At 26.7% G+C, this 17,385-nt stretch overlaps 1 protein-coding gene across 5 annotated transcripts; it reads right to left on the minus strand.

Moving 5' to 3' along the window:
- Positions 1 to 1,205: 1,205 nt before the first annotated feature.
- Positions 1,206 to 5,021, minus strand: LOC113853941 (protein TIFY 6B-like). 5 transcript variants are annotated; one of them, XM_027484669.1, is made up of 7 exons: positions 4,735 to 5,021; positions 3,924 to 4,123; positions 3,175 to 3,467; positions 3,015 to 3,099; positions 2,573 to 2,858; positions 2,304 to 2,361; positions 1,206 to 1,604 (listed from the first exon to the last, which is right to left on the minus strand). In XM_027484669.1, exons 1-7 carry the CDS (start codon positions 4,820 to 4,822, stop codon positions 1,526 to 1,528), a joined length of 1,089 nt encoding a protein of 362 aa, XP_027340470.1. In that variant the 5' UTR covers positions 4,823 to 5,021; the 3' UTR covers positions 1,206 to 1,525. The 5 variants fall into 5 exon arrangements, with proteins under 5 accessions (XP_027340470.1, XP_027340467.1, XP_027340469.1 ...); XM_027484666.1 differs by having other exon boundaries at positions 1,210 to 1,604; positions 2,304 to 2,376; positions 3,015 to 3,105; positions 4,735 to 4,979; XM_027484668.1 differs by having other exon boundaries at positions 1,210 to 1,604; positions 3,015 to 3,105; positions 4,735 to 4,974.
- Between the last annotated feature and the right edge of the window lie 12,364 nt (positions 5,022 to 17,385).

Here is a 17,385-nt window from a genome sequence, read left to right on the forward strand (position 1 = left end):
ATAGGACAACCACACTTTATAGCTTATAGCCACCTTCACGTTTCTGTTTCCGCGTGAATGTTGTATATGATGCTGACCTATGATTTCAGACACCCATGTCTGTCATTTCCTTGACAACAATATTTTTTAAGATTATCATTAATAGTGCCATTTTTTTAAAAGTTATGCATACATGATACATCGCTTGATTTAGGTTAAAATAAAAGAACTCTTTGTAATTTGTTTAATGTTCAAATTAACTTGTAATTTAGAAATCTACCTTTAACTTCATGCGGTTTTGATTAAATTGAAACTCAAGCAATTTAAATTATGAATAACTTTTAAATAAGTTTTTAAGATGGACTTTTGGAAAGAATGGCCAAATCTTAGCTTTCATAGAGAAGTCACGCAGTATGTTCAGTTGTGAATATCAAGGGTGTGTTGGAATTGTGAATTTAATTAAATTTTTATTTAATAAAATCTTATTGCATAAAAAATATGTTGTAAATTTAATAATGATTTTAAAAAATAAACAAAAACCTAAAAACTTATTTAAAATAAATTTTAAAAAAATATATTGCCTTTACAAATTTAAATAAAAATCATAGAAGTTCTTCCAAATGCTTTCTAAACACCATACCTAATGGGAAAAGCTTTCGAGCCATTTGTATTATATTCTAATCTCTGCTTGGTTGACAACAAATTTTGATGATAAGCTTCTTGTCTAGAAACGTCTTCCAAATTCCATTTATAGGGTATTTCTTTTTACCCAAATGATCTCTATCTTTTAATTTTAGTCGAAAAATGATCACTATGTCGTTACTAACTATTTTCAATCATGATAAACCAATATAGGAGAATTACATTATGTTATGTTAGGGGGAGGGGATACTATAGTACCGCATTTCTGTCTCTAAACGAATATTTAATATATTTCTGAGAGTAAGAAACGAAGAACATTTTTTAGAAATATTATATCATACAGTAAAATTATACAATAACATATGCAATACTCTTTCTCCCTATATATTATCACTTGTCTTTTTCTCCTTTCTTCTGATTTATTAAACTTGTACAAAATGCATGTACAAATGGAATTTCCCCATTTCTTCAGGCTGAAATAATTCAATTGTCACTAGAATGGTTACTTTATGGTCACATTAAACACTAGGATTGTACTCCTTATTTCCATCCACAAGAACTAGAAAAGAGAGTAAGAACTACTAAGTGAAAAATATAACTGGGCTTTTACTTCAAATGTAACAAATCGTGAGAGTTACATAGTCGTCCAATGATACAATGTTGGAAGCTAAAATTCAACCCACCTTTGAAATAATAGGGTAAAAGCCCTACACCACAAAAATATTTATGGTAATAACCTACCTATGTATTGAACATAGTCTGGTACTTGAGAATGTCAGCATAACTTGTGATCAACGAAAAATAAAAGCAACTGCTTACAACATTTTAAAGTTACAACAATATCTTTCTCTGAAATATAGATTCCTAAAGACGGGTTACTATTTCGTGCTTGGTTGAGAGTGTATTAGTTAGCACCATTGTATTCTTCATTGGCACACTCTTCAGACTTCTTGTTGAGGTTATATGGTGCAGCACTCATCACCCTGCAAAGACAACCAACGACCTCGTATAAATAATTTCATCCAATCTTTGTCATAATAGTTACCAGATTATTGTAACTGATAGTTTTTAACTGATTATTGTGCGAGGTGAAGATATAATATAAGAGACTAAATATCTTAAACATATGTTTGCAAGTTTCAGTAAGAATAGAATGGGATGGGTTGAGATGAGATGAGATGAAATAAAATGAAAGGAAGAGTGGTCTTTTCTTGTGGTTGGATTTAATTAAAAGGGGGGAATAAACGTCACGGTAGAAGGTTTATAGTGAAAATTTTCAATATAACCCATGTAAACTTTTTCTTTAAGAAATAAAATTATTAAAGTAAAATGGTAAATGGCAAGTTTTAATAAAAGCATAGTTATTATCTTTGTACAACTAATAGATTTGAAGGGGCACGAAAGAATAATTTGTGGAAGACTGGTTACCCTTACTTTCCAATCCCCTTCATAAATGAAATGTTCCCAACCAAGGGAAATTATTCTCTTCCCATTTTCCCTTCCATTCCCCTTATTACCACCACTAATAGCACTAACAATAATAGTGAACCATACAATTAGAAAGTCCATTCAGTGTGGTCATTCAACCAATTATAACAGTCCAAGTATGATAAATATGCTTTCCTTTTGTTGAGAAATAGAAAAAGTGTATTATATTACACCTGCTCAAAACGAAGACTAACCTTTCCTTGCGTTTTTCTAAAAACCGAGCCAAGGATGCTTTCCGAGCCTGAGGCACAGCTGCATAACAAATAGCTTGTAAAAATCATTAAACTGAGACATTTGTGATGATCAAACACATAGATAAACTCTAGAGTGCAGATGGTTTCGTCCTTCATCAACATGTAAGTTGTAGATAAATACCCTAAGCAAAATATAAGTACACAAAAATAATGTAGAACTAAAGAAACTTTAACATGCATGAGCGTAAGAGATGATATCGCCAACATACCTGATGTCAACATAGTGGTTGCATTGACTACCTTAGGAGGCTCAACATTGCTAACAGGAGTGGTGGGAACTCCAGTTGTTTTAGCTGCCAGAAATTCATCGGTGCTAGTTGAGCCACTCCCTGATAAAGGACTTGAAAGACCAGAGCCACGCGGTGTATTTGCAGGTTGACTCACAGGCACACCGTCACCGGCAGCCAACTTTGAGACGGGCACCTGAACTTTTGGCTGTGCCATGTTAGAAGCTGCAGATAAGCTATTACCAGCCAACAACATGATAGCTTGTGCCTGTAAAAATAGGCCACATTTAAAAGTTTAACTACAATCAAGTCCTGGTCAACAAGGAGTACAAAATTCATGCTCCCGCTTTATTTTATATTTATTTATTAATTAATTTTAAAATGGATTCGAGGCAGAGGAAATGTGATGAACAAAGAGAGATACCTTTTCAGCAGAGATATCATCAAAGACATTGACGGTTCCCGCATAGAAGATGGTAAGTTGAGCAGAAGGCGCAGATGGTTTCACACTGTTACTTCAAAATAACATAAATTAAACAGAAACAACATTACAAGCAACAATTCAAGCAAAAAATTAAAATTACCATGATTCTGTTGTTCCAGCAACAGCACCAATGGTGGGAAGAACTGAATGAGGTGCTGTAACAGGTATTCCCCCAAGTAACGGCAGCTTCATATTAGTCCCATTCAAATTCTGACCAGCAGTTGCAAAATGATTCTTCAGGAATGGATTCCCCAAGGAAACTGAAATTGCTTGATTGGAAACTGAAAATATCTTCGCATCATGAGGACGATTCATAGAATTCACATCATATTGTACAGGATATGGAGTCAGCGAAAAATGAAGGCCACCTTGCCCATCGTGATTGAAAGATTTCTAAATAGTAATAACAAACAATCAATGGAAGGAATAACAAGCACAAAAAAGACATCAGCTGATAATTATTGAAGGTAAGATCTTGTGGATTAAAGTCAATTTATCAGAGGGAAGTTGGAACAATAGATACGAGTTGTTGCAAAACAAGCACGTGCCAGGTTCTGATTCAAAGTTGAAGGTCATCTACCAAAAGGACTATATCATAAGCACAAACAAAAATTTATATTTTTTTAACAGAAAAGGAAAGAAAAGAATAATAGGAAGCTATACTCTTAATTTACAGAGTTGACTTGAAATTAAAATACAACACACTGAAATCATCCGAATTGAAATGCCCAAAGAAACAAATCATACTCATTTCCCTTCAATTTAAAGCCTAACTAACACTGAATAATGAGCTAACTTTCAATTTTGAATAAATATAGAGAAGAACTGAGAGAAAGGGAAGCATCTAACCTGTGGTTCACCAGCAGATCGCTTTTGACTATAGTCTAATGCATCTTGACTTAAGATACTCATAAACCCAGCAGAAGATATGGGATCAGACACCATTTTCTTAGTATTATCATCTTGTGAAACTTTGAAAGACATCAAATGTGGAAGGGCAGAGACTTTGTTCGAAAAAGGCCATTGTGCAACCGAACCCTTCGTGAAGCCTACACAAATCACCATCAACATAAGCTAGACGGATTTATACTGAGTTAATTGCCCACAACACCTTAAAGGATAAAAGACATATTAATAAAAGTTTCACAAATTAGCTTCTAATAACCCGTGTGAACATCTATCTACATGTTTGTGTTTAGGAGCATACCCAAATCACCAAAAGTGGTAAGAACTTGACAACCGATTATTTTCCCAATTTGAAAATTTCACACACTCTCATACACTACTTCAAATATCTAAACAAGAGCCACAACTTAATTATTTCAACTAGTAAAATCTAGCACATAGGTGCTGACATAAGCAAAGGTATACCACCCAGAGAAAAACTTACATAGTTAAAAGAAAGAACAAAGAAAAAACAACACTGTAATCAGAAAAATAACGTTCACCAAGCAAATCTAGCAACATGGTCAAAATTTTAATTTTTATAGCAGAAATCGATACCCATGCAATCTAAAAAGCCAGAATTTTGAACTGAAGAAAGAAAGAAACCCAGACGAATTTCACAACAATAAGCTCAAGGAGTGAAATTTTGCAGGAGAGCATTTAAATATAAGAAAGGTATAAAAAAGCACGAAAGTTGTATGAGGAAGAAACATGCCTGAGTCTTTGCAGCCATCATCGTTCGTCTCGTCCTTGACTACAGCGAGTGGTTCTTTCGAGCTGAGACCCATGAAATCTCTCTCCATTTCAGAGGCAAAAACTATGAAAAGAAAGCACAGTCCAATGAAAATCCTCTTAAGGGAAGCAACCCCTTGATCTTGTTCCTTAGTCACAACAACAATAACCAGAGACAGGAACAGAGGAACAGAGAAGACCAAAGGAAAAGGTTCCAACTACACAAGAAAAAGGCGAGTCCAATGGGGTCGTGTTTCACACAGCTAGTTTCGTGAGATCTTGACCGTTGATTCTTATTTTATTAAGAAAAAAGAAAAAAGGAGTTATCAAAGGTTGTTGTTTTACCGGTAAACCGGTAGAATAACGGGATGGTCCGGTAAAGGAGCACGTGCGTGATCTTTGATTATGCACAAGAACCAATGAGTCTATGTCGGTGACAGCGCCATTTTGTACTGCCACCTGGTGAATATAGCGCACGTGTGTACGACACGCGAAGACTCTAGCCACTGACACAAGCGTAAAATAAAGTATTCAGTTTCTCATTTCGATTGCTTCTTGCAATTTACTCAATGTTTATTTTTAGTTTAAAGTTACATAGACAATCATATTAATTTGGTAACGAAGGAAAAACGATGTGATGTGTTGTCCATTTTCATACATCAAAGTACACAACATAGAATTCACGAGTAAATGTTATGTAACTTAACAAAGATCCAAGTCAACGATTCGAGGAGGAAGCGCATTTAATGCACTTTAATTTCTTGGAGTTTATTATAAAGAAAATACAAGAGAATAAACAAATTACAAAAGCTATCTAAGAACTGCATCGCCAGATTATCATTTTGAGGGTGAAATAGATGTTTTGAAAAAAAACGTCAAATAAATTAATTTATGAGTTGCATAATTAATTTTTTGAACACGTAAATGCATGAAATAAGTTTTACATAAAATAATAAATATCTTTTAAAATTAAAGATATTTAAATAATTAATTTTTTTATAATAAAATTCATCACATTTAAAAAATTATATTAAAAATTATTAGAGACGATAAAAAATTTATTTTTAATTTAGTATGAAAAGTATATCAATTACTATAAAAAAAAGTAAATTTAGTTAATCATTTACTTCTGTAATTTCATATAACACTATCACAATTTATATGATCTATTTTATAATTATCATTTATATTAACTTTATTGATAGATTTTATGGTATTTTTAAAAATAAGTATATTTGAGTGTTAACTTATTTAAAATTATTAGAAAATATTTTTTTATATTAATTAATGAAATTCAAAATATGATATACATATATATATATATATATATATTATTTTTGTTAAAAATTATATTAATCTTTCAATATCAAAGCCACTAAAAATAAATAAATAAAAAATAGAATTTTTGTGTCAAGTTAAGATAATAATTCAAATTATAGCGGAGTCATGTAAATTATAATAGAAAAACAATGTTTTAAGTGAAATCAAACTTTTTAAAAATAAGAATAATCTGAGATAATTATTAATATCTTCCAACTTATGAAAATATTTAATATAAAAGCTTGAGAAAATAAACTTATAACGATGATGCAAAGTATTAGTGAACAAAAATCTACGACAAATAAATTAAATAAAAAATTAATAAAGAATTAGACGTCAAATTTGAATCAATCATAAGTTGACTTTACAAAATATGTCTCGTTTATATTTTTCTAATATTATCTGTCTCCAAATTTTTTCTCAACTGATATAAGAAGTTGGTGTATATAATTTTGATGTGTTGCAAGATATAAGTGATGAGTTGGTTCAATTTTCAAGTATTAAAAAACAAATAAATCACTAACTTGAATGTTTGTATTTGAAATATGAATAAAATCAATTAAATTAATGATTGAGACAAATTTAAGCCAACTAGAATATCAAACCGGAGAAAAATTATAATTCAATTGGAACTTAAAATCATCTCTATAAAATATTAGAGACTTTCAAAATGTTTTTCTATTGACTTTTTTTTTTTCACTTTAATAACTAATATATATTTGATATAAAATAACAAATAAATAAAATATTAATTAATATAAAAAATAAATAATATTTTAAATTCTTATACAAATTTTTTAGGTTAAAGAAAAGAATTATAAGTAATTTTATTATATTTGTCATGTAAGAGTTTAATAACTTTAAAGTGAAGTGAATCAATTAATATGAAAGTGAAATTTGACTTCAATAAAGATAAATTTAATATATTAGATAATTTTTTTAAAAATAATTCATCATATAATTCTAATATATTTCTTAATACATTTGATTTGAAAAAAAAATTCTTATGAGTAAGAGCGGAAAAAATAAAATTGATTATCATGTGTATTTAAGCATGGGGTGTCAGTCATAATTACAGACATTGGGTACTAAAAGACATGTTCTGGTGCTTTGTTTTTTATGTGCCTATTTATTTATTTTCTGTACTCATTTATTTGATTGGTTATGATCAGTCTAAACATGGAGCGATAACCGAAGAGATACATTAATCATGGGAAAATAAGTATTAAATATGTGAATTTTTTTCTTTCTTACATTGTTTCATTTATTCCTTTATTTGCATCTTCCATTAAATAAATTGCAATGGTACGAGGTGAAGATTCATGTAAACGTTGTAAACATGAAGTTTATTGTGAAATATGATCTTACAAAGGCTATATTATATAATTTTCGTTATTATGTATATTTGCATTTCATACTAATCCAACTTTTTACTTCGTTTTTATTTTTGATGGAAATCTGCAAAACTTGCCGCTTTATTAAACAAGAATCACATTCACGAAGTAACTTATCGTTAGATGATTCAATGGGCTGTGATATGATTTAGGTTCTTAAATTCAGGGCTAGTACACATTGCCATGGTTGGAATACGCACAATAAAAAAGAAATTGAGGAAATTCATGAAATATAGATGATGGTGAAGAGGACAAGTTCGATTTTTTAGATTAGAAAGATCTGACAAAGTTTCAAGTCATGGATTTTATGTAAATTATATTGTTGGCAATTTGGTTAACATACGATTCTATTATTATTGGTCTTAATAAGATTTTACCCCAGGGATTTCTAAATTAAAGCTTTGCCTCCCAAATAAACTGGGACATTTATTCTTCATGGCAGTGGTCGTAATTCTGATGTGGGGATTCAATGGACTCATGATAGACATTAATTATGAAGGATACTTAACATTCCGATTATTTATTTCAAGGTTTGAGTTAGGATATCTTAGAACTATATTCTCAGATGTATGTTGTTGAAATCTGTTTTTACTTCCTAATCTTTATTATTTGATCTTAGAATAGTGGTGAAAGACTATGTTTAGTAGTTTATTTTGATTGGTGTGTTTTAATGTTAATGATTGTTTTTTTTATGATGTTTTCCCGTGGTAATTGTGTTTCTTTTTTATAATTAATATTAACGATTTAGGTCACTCATCAAAATTATTTAATTGAATATTTTTAAACCTGCTTCTTTTATGTTATAAAATATTATTAAACAGTTCGCATATTCATATTTCACATTTACGTTTATTGTTAAATTTGTAAATGTAAATATAAAATTTTATTTTCCAATGCCATATTGTCATGATGTCATCCTATTTATATTATACAAGTCAAAAGAAACATCAATTAATTTATTCATCATTAGTTGGCCAAATAGTTTATTTGAATGGACACTCAATTTACACGTGGGTTTCTAATGAAATTGTATATACGTTTAATGTTTAAAATGTTAAGATATGTTTGATCAAGAGTTGAGTTTCAGAGGAAAAGAAATAAAAGGATAATTTGTTATTTTTAATAAGTATTACTTTTTTAATATTTTTAAAAATTAAAGAAAATAATAAACTAGTAAAAAATTAACGAGATAATTTAGTTCCATAAATATCATACATCTTTCTTAATTTAAAAAAATATTTATCCTCGTTTTTTTTTTATCCAAAGCCTAATTCCTAAACATCCTTAATTGATTTTGCAAATAAATATATTTGCAATTTATTTTAATTGATTGACAATATAAATTTTTTTATGTTAATAGTGTGCCAAAATTAAAACTTTTATGTATGTTTTAATTTTTAGTTTAATATTATATATAATTATTTCAACTAACTATTTTAATTATATTTATTTGTGTATTATTTTTTACGTATCATTTTTTATAAATAAATAAATAGATGGAAAGTTCAATTAATGTTTAAATTATGTAAATCTAATTTATAACAAAAGGATGCGGAATCAAAGAAAGTTTTGCATTGAGGTAGATGCATTCCCTGAATGGACAACATGCATGATTTACCGAGGTATTTATTTGCAAATAAGCGTGTCAAAATGATTTCATTTGCTATTGAATAAAAAGGTTTTTGATTCCATCGCTACGTAAATATAATTTTTTTAATCTTTTAGAACTATATTGTATTTTTTATTTTTCTTTTAATTTTTTACTATTTTATAAAATAAATATTCATAACTTGCATGTGTATTAATTATTTTTAAAATAGTTTTATTTTATATTTAAGAAATTTTACAAGAATAAAATGTAAAAAAATAATAATTTTAGCTTTTATACATACTATTCTATCTATTTAGTAAATAAAAAGGTTATTAGGTATTTTTGTATATTCAAATAAAAATATATGTATTTTTTATTTGATACTTATTTTATTAGATAGTAAAAAATATTAGTTGAAAAACTCATAACTTGTAATTTAAGAGCATAAGCTAAAAATTAAATATAAAAAATTATTAGTATACTTTAAATATGATCTTAATATATTTTAATAAAAATTTTATTTATTAGCTTCTTTAGGTTAGGACGTTAGATAGGAGAGTCGTACTCATCATTTCATGCCTTAACATGTAGAATCTCTTTGCATTAGATTTGTAACAGTTTCGAGAAATAATAAAATAAAAAAATTATTTCTCCTAGAATGATACGTATACAATTACGAAATATAATTTTAAATTTTCTCAAGGTTAAAAATAAATATGCTGGTAAAAAGTGTTAAATTTTTAAAATTAAATTAAGATAACTAATAATAATAATAATTTATCAAAAATATTTATTATATTTTTCATATAATAATATATTTTTTTTAATATAAAATTTATTTCTACTTTTACAGGTTTAAACTCAATTTTTAAAACTTAAGTTAACAAAAGTAGTTGATTTATTTTAATATAAAAATATATTTTTGAATAATTAAAAATAAAATTTCAAACAAATTTAAAATAATTATATGCATAATAAAACAATTTTTAATAAAAAATTAATTTAATTCTATAAACATGAAATATGAAGTAATAAAAAATATGTACAATATAAACATATTCATAACAAATCTAAAAATTTATATACATAATAAAAAGGTGACAATTTTTATATTTAAATTTTAAGTAAAAATAGGTAAAATTAATTTCAAAGTAGTTGTTAAATCACTTGAAAATTAATTTCACAACTAGTATGTCTATAAAAAATTGATTAAAGACAAAAAAAAAATTAGTGAATGGATAAATTTTAATTATACATGAGTATTTGACTATAGTTGTTCCTTTAGTTTTTAAAAAATAAATAAATAAAAAATATTGCGTTGACAAATTTATACTAAAAGTTATTTATAATAATGACTAATAAGGAAGTGTAAGTGGTGGATAATAAACTATTTGATATAAAAAATTTATTAGAGAAGACATTTATTTTTATAGGAGGTAGATTGTGGAGGATAATAAGCCAGGGGAATATGTGACACATGTTGACATGACAGTGTAATAAAGAATATAATATGCAATTCACTTATCAATCAAAGTAGTAGGTCTGTACATGTGTCTAATACAAACTTTATGCAAAATTTGGAAAGTTAATGCGTTGAGAAAAGTAGTAATATTTGTTTGGTGTTTGTTGCTTAATACAGTCATAGAACAGAAGAAATTGACTAAACATGGATTGATGATTCCCTTGTAAGCTTGTGGGTTGTATAATATCAAATGTGAGGACATACTGTATCTTTTTCTGTATTATAATATCTTTACAAACTGTGATATATAGTGTTTGAATAATTTGATATCAATTTGTACTTACTTAGAAATTTGCATAAAGCGTTACTAAGCATGTGTGGAATGTAATGTAAAAAAAAAAAAATAGAGGATAATTGTAATGATATGTTTGTAGTAATATAGACAATTTGACTTTAATAGAAAGATATTTTTTTCAATAAAAATATATTAAATGCTAGTGAAATATTTAATTTTATTAAATATAGTTATTGAAAGTGACTTACAGTAAGGTATTTGAAAAAATTGTACATGTAAATTGGATCTCTTAACATGTATTATTGATTTTTTTTTAGAATTATAACGAACTGGAGTATTATCTATACTCTTAATTTGTTATTAATAAAATATTGATGATTAATAAAAAAAATAAAATCTCATACCAAACAAAATTAGCAGGCTCAATTGATATAATATCATTGATTGAATATATTTGTTGTTTATATTTTATAAGATTTTAGTTTTAGTTAAAAAAAATAACTTTTAAAATTTAGTATATATTATTCTTAATAACTAGTAAGTTATGATGTGATTAATAGAAAAGTCATTGTATATTAATTTTTGTGTTACACATTAGTTTTTTTTCTGTTGAATTACGTTAATAAAAGATAAAAAGGCTAATGATTTACAAAAAAAAAGAGTATAATTACTTTTAAAAGAATAAAAAAAGTAAATGAAACAAAAATATATATTTTAAGCATAATATCATTGTCAAACTTGTGCCCATATATTGCTTCAGAGCAAAGATACATGGAATAATGACTAAGTTTAACTATTACTCGTTTTGAAAAAATGATTGACAATAATTGATAATGACTTAAAGGATGAAATAAATTTATTGAATTATATTTAATAATATCATCTTATAATTTTTTAGGTATACCTTCACATGCAGTGACATCTTCCTTGCGAGGGCGCAAGCATGTCTCCCCCCTGGTCCCTGCTCGCCCCATGTTTTCTATTTTCAAATGGTATTCAATTATGCATTAATATTAAATAAAAACTGTGCTTTCATTGGGAAAATTTGGATGCATAATTAAAAATAGGTTAAAATAATTTTTATTTTTAAATTATTCCAAAATTTTCAATACGCTTTTATATTCTTAAAGTTTGCAAGTAAGTTATTTATCTTTTTTTTATTAGAGTTTTATCAAACACAGAGACTTAATTGAATTTCTTCAATATTTTATAAACCAAGTCGTTAATTTTATTATTAATGATTGGAATTATATTTTTTTTAATTAAGTATCTATACTTAACAAAATAATAACAAAAATGAAAGTAAAAATTCAGTTAAAAATAATTTAAAAATTCAAATACCTGCTTACAATTTTTTTTAAAAAATGATATATATATATATATATATATATACCAATAAATTAATTTAACCTTAAAATTTTGATTCACATACGGAAAGAAAAATTAATAATTTTATTTAGTAAAGATAGTTCTAGTTATCTTTTGAACAAGTTGTATTATTATTATTATTATTATTATTATTATTGTCAAAACAAAGTATATACATATAATGTTTTCAATGATTAAAAAAATTATACGGAATTTATTATGAAAATTTAATAATTAATTATAAATGAAAATGAAAAATAATAAAATTTTTGTATTAAAAGTTTTGGAGTCAAAATGATAATTTATTACTTTTATTTTATTTTTAATAATATAATTTCTATGATATTTTTAAAAATTAAGAAGACATTTTATATTATTATATAATTGTCATTATTAATATTATATCAAATATATGTAATAGATAGTTAAAATTAGTTGTATATATTTTTTTAAAATATTAAAATAACTATAACCATTACTTTTTAAAAAATATTTAAAATATCATTTCAAATTTATGATCAGAGTCACAAACACTTTAAATTTTTTTTGCTTATTAACCGTAAGATCTTAATATACCTATTTGTTTTATAAATTATTACACACAGCAATATTGAAGACGTAGAAAATCGAATAATAATAATAATAATAATATTTATGCCGTATGACAATTTTCATGTAATAGTATAAGCAAGAACGAAAATGACAATGGCTATCACATGGGAGAGAAAACCATGTGCGCTAGGCTTTGGGCCCCAACATCCCTGCCTTCTAAAGTTGACTCTGTCGTAGTTTCATCCATTTGCATTACAAGTCTTATTAAACAACACCACTGTATATATGTAATAGTTTCCAATTTTTTTCCTGTTGTTCAATTATTATTAATATCAAAAAATATATTCCTAATTGATAGTGTGAAAAAGTTTACATTAATAGCATATTAAATTTAAATTTAAAAATTAATTAATAAATTTTTCATTAAAAATATAATATTTATTTTTTTTATATTATTTCGAATGCATATAATTTTTTATGTGTTTATATACACAATAAAAAATCATTTTTAAACAAATAGAAATATTCTTTTTTATTTTCTGCAATGTCATGTCCCTGTCGTGAAGGACGGGAAGAATCTTTCATCATCAGTCGCAATAAATATGCTGAAGGATTAATTGTAAGAGTTGAGATTAATAAATTAAAGTATTTATATTTTTCAGTATAAATTAATAAGTTTAGTAATTTTTAATAAAATAAATAAATTTTTCTTTAGGAAAAAAAGAGAAGGAAAATGATTTTATAGTGTGTTAGTTCCTTGTACAACTACATAACAGATATTTTGAAATAGAAGCAATAAAAATGAAAAATGTTCCAAGTTCAACGTTGATTTAGGAGAATAACCTTGCTCGATATTCCTTCCCACTTTCATTTCAATAGGAAAAGGTGAGTTGCACGTGTCCTAATAGCTTGCAAAAGAATATTTGTCAAATGAAATATACAAAGTACACATCCTTCATTGCCCATATATGAAACTTGTCACCACGTCATTGGCTACGCCTTTAGCGATTACCGGTTACCATGGCCCACTATTTGTTACGCACTGTTCTTTTCAATTTTTTTTTTGAGGCTAATATTCAAACTGTTGGCAATAGTTGTTGAAATATTTCTTTTATTGATTTTTAATGTATTTAAAAAAAATACAATAATTAAACAATTTTAAATTAATAAAATTTAACATATTCATAACTTCTCCACCATCGCTTCGCTGATCTTAAGAGCATACAATTCACAAACCGCATGTCCCTAAAGTTGTATTAGCAATTAACCTTGGCCATCGCAGCTGGTCATGAATGATCCTCTTCACATTGTCAACGATCAAATATTCAGGACAACATTTAATACTCCTAAAGTCAATTACATGTTACACTCATTCGATTTAATACTACTATTTCGGACATGTACCAAGAATAACTCAGTCTACACTTCAACCAATGCCAAGTATCTATGAAAGGAAAACATTTTATAAACATTCATTGAAGGGTAATGGTAGATATAATAAATTATACGATATCGTATATATGAGACATATAATATAAGTAAGGACATTTGAAAAATAAAGTCAATCAAAATTTTGGTATTATTTTATTTTAAAAATGTGAAAGTTAAACTCTTATTTAAAAAATATATTTATTTTATTCTATTTTAAATATCTTATTAAAGGGTTTGAGTGAATAAGAATTTTAATAGAATTGCATACTTGAGAGGGGTTTGCCCCTACTAATTGTAGACGCAATGGTATCTTTATTATGTGACATCTCCTTATATGAGATGTCATACATAAATTTAAAACCTTGAAAATTGGGTTACACGTGACTTAATTTCTGAAATTGTGCAAACTTATCCATATATGTGAAGTATGTGCAATTTGGTTTTTAAAATTTAAATCAGACACAACTTAATTGTTAAATCATTTGTGATTTTAAAAGATTAAATATTAAATCGTACATAATTCAAACTTTGCAGTGCTGATTTGCATTTTATAAGAATAATTAAGAAGAGTGGGGTTATTCTGCACATGAATTAATATATGAATTATTCTACATGTATTAAAAACTTTATGAATTAAAATATACCTTTTTACAATTCAAAGATAAAGTTACACATGCATGACTTAGACTTTAAGATACTAATTTACATTTCTCTCACGCAATAACTTTGATAAAGTAAAGAATACGAATGATAGTAGCATAATATTAATATCATTTACCACGATGATTGATGTAGCTCTAAGTATAACTACTTTTTAGTTTAAGTAATTAAGATTTTTTATTAGTAGTTAAAAGTAATTACCAAACGTACCTAATCATTGACGGCACGGAACTTTTATATTGTGACAGAACAAAAAAATGATTTTGCCAAACTCATTTAGTCACGTACGTAATTAAGTTCTATTAAAACATATATATGTCATAGACCTCTATGATTCTATATGAGTATGATGATAAAATCAACTAGAGTATGGATTATTTTTTTATACTCAGTATTTAAAAATAATATAAATTAAAATATAGTATTTTTTTTAATAAAAATATGAGATCTGAACTTTCTGCAATTTTAGAATTAACTACAACTTACCGTTTATATTCGTTTAAATAAAACAAAATTTGTTTAAATAAATTTAGCTTAAAGTAGAAAGAGTGAAAAAAAGACTAAGAAAGAGAAAGGCTAATAGAGATAATAGAAAAAAGCTGAAAGAAAAAATAAGAGGAAGAGGGTGAGTGGAGGTGAAAGGAGAGGAGGAGAGGAGAGGTGGATGAAAACGAGACTAAGTGAGACTAAAGGAAAAAGAAATGAGAAAGGAAAGAGAGGTTAGGAAGAGGTGAACTAAAGGAAACGAAGTGGAGTAAAGAAGAGAAAGATGGAAAAATGATGGAGAAAAAGGAAATCAGCAGCTAAAATGAAAAGAAAAAAAAGAGAAACTGCAGCATGCAGTCTTTGCGTATATTATTGGAAATCCGTTTTCAAAAATATGATATTAAAGAATCATCAAGATGTAAGTGAAGAGATTCAAAAATAAAATAACTAAAAATTATAAGGTATAATTTTTTAAAAATAATTTAAAAAATTAAAAGTTTCCTTAAAAATAATAATTTTTTAAAGAAAAAATTATTGTCAACATTTTTTTATAAAAAATCACCATGAAATTTTTTTGAGAATTTTTAATATTTTTGTAACTTTTGTTGTCGGGGAATTAAATCAAATTACAAAAAAATGAAAAAGAAAAAAATTAGAAAAAATAACATTATACACAAAAAAAGTTACGTAATTGTATTGGAATATTAACAAACTTTACAGAAAATCGCTATTAGTATCAAGTTTTCTCTTTCTTTAAGTTATGTAAGTACTCTCTCGTAGAATTATAAAAAAAACTTTAAAAATATACAGATTCAAGCTCACACAATTTTGTATTTTTTTTTTTCACATCTTTACATATTTTACTCACCCAAAACATTCTTCACCTATATCATTGTTCCATAGTTTGTTTAATGAGTCAATATCAACATTTTTTAAATTATATATCTTTTTTAAAAAAGAGCCACACATCTTTATAATATCATAATAAAAAAAACCTCAAAAATAATAATAAAATTAGTGAATATTATTGTTGTTTTCTGAGCCAAGATAAATGTTTTTCTGTAATTTTCAATCAATTTTGTGATATTCAGGTTGGCAGAAAGTGATGTGTAATCTCTATAGGTTAGGTGATATATGTTTCTTAGTTTAATTGGATTACATTAACTGACAGGGTTCTATCTTGCTTTTACAAGGGGGTGATGTTCATAGGGTAATTAAGTCTACATGTGTTTCAATATAGACGCTAGTGTAGCTATCACAATCACGTTCGTAGAGTCTTGAAATCAGAACTTTTTCTTTGGGGGGTTCACATGGGAAGCAAACATGACTTTTTAGGTATGTTTTTTTGGTTCTCGGATCCAATAGGGATTTTCCGTGCCAAAACTGTTTGTTCATTGTCTTTTTTGAAGGTTGGTTCATTGTGAAAATGGCAGTTGGGAGTTTTTAAATCAAAATTTAATTTGGTATTGGTACAGAGAAAGGGAATTAAAAATTAACAGCAAAATTTGGAGAATATTCAATAAAATTGGTATGAAGACCATACCAACAGCTAGCAGTAGCCAATGGGATGGTTTGTCTGCTAGGCCTTTTTCGGCCTCACACTCTTTTAGATTAAACACGCCATGCATATCACATGCATTCATTTTCATCATTCTTTATGGTGCTACGTTAATAAAGGGCACTAACCCCAATCATTTTCTTTTACTAACTATTTTTTTGGCGTGTATTAAAAAAATTCAAATTCAAAACAAAATGATTTATTATCTTAAAAATATTTAAAACATGTATCTCATATGATATATTTAATGTATTCTAAAACATGTATTCTTATGTACATATTTAAAAAAATCTTTGTAGAAAGACCTTGTCACGAAGACTTAAAATGTTGTTATTATACAATATTTATCCTTGATAAAAATTTATAATTTCGGGGAGTGTGTCCCACCATCCACGTGAATGTTGAGAAATAATTAAAAATTATGGAGATGCATGTATGGGCTATGATTTGTATGTCTGCGGATGCAGAAAAGAAAAAATAAGGGAACAAACAAAGCAGAAGCAGAGGTTTTGGAACT

This window comes from Abrus precatorius, unplaced genomic scaffold (assembly GCF_003935025.1).
Source record: "Abrus precatorius isolate BTA unplaced genomic scaffold, Abrus_2018 Scaffold11, whole genome shotgun sequence".
Lineage (NCBI taxonomy): Eukaryota > Viridiplantae > Streptophyta > Magnoliopsida > Fabales > Fabaceae > Abrus > Abrus precatorius.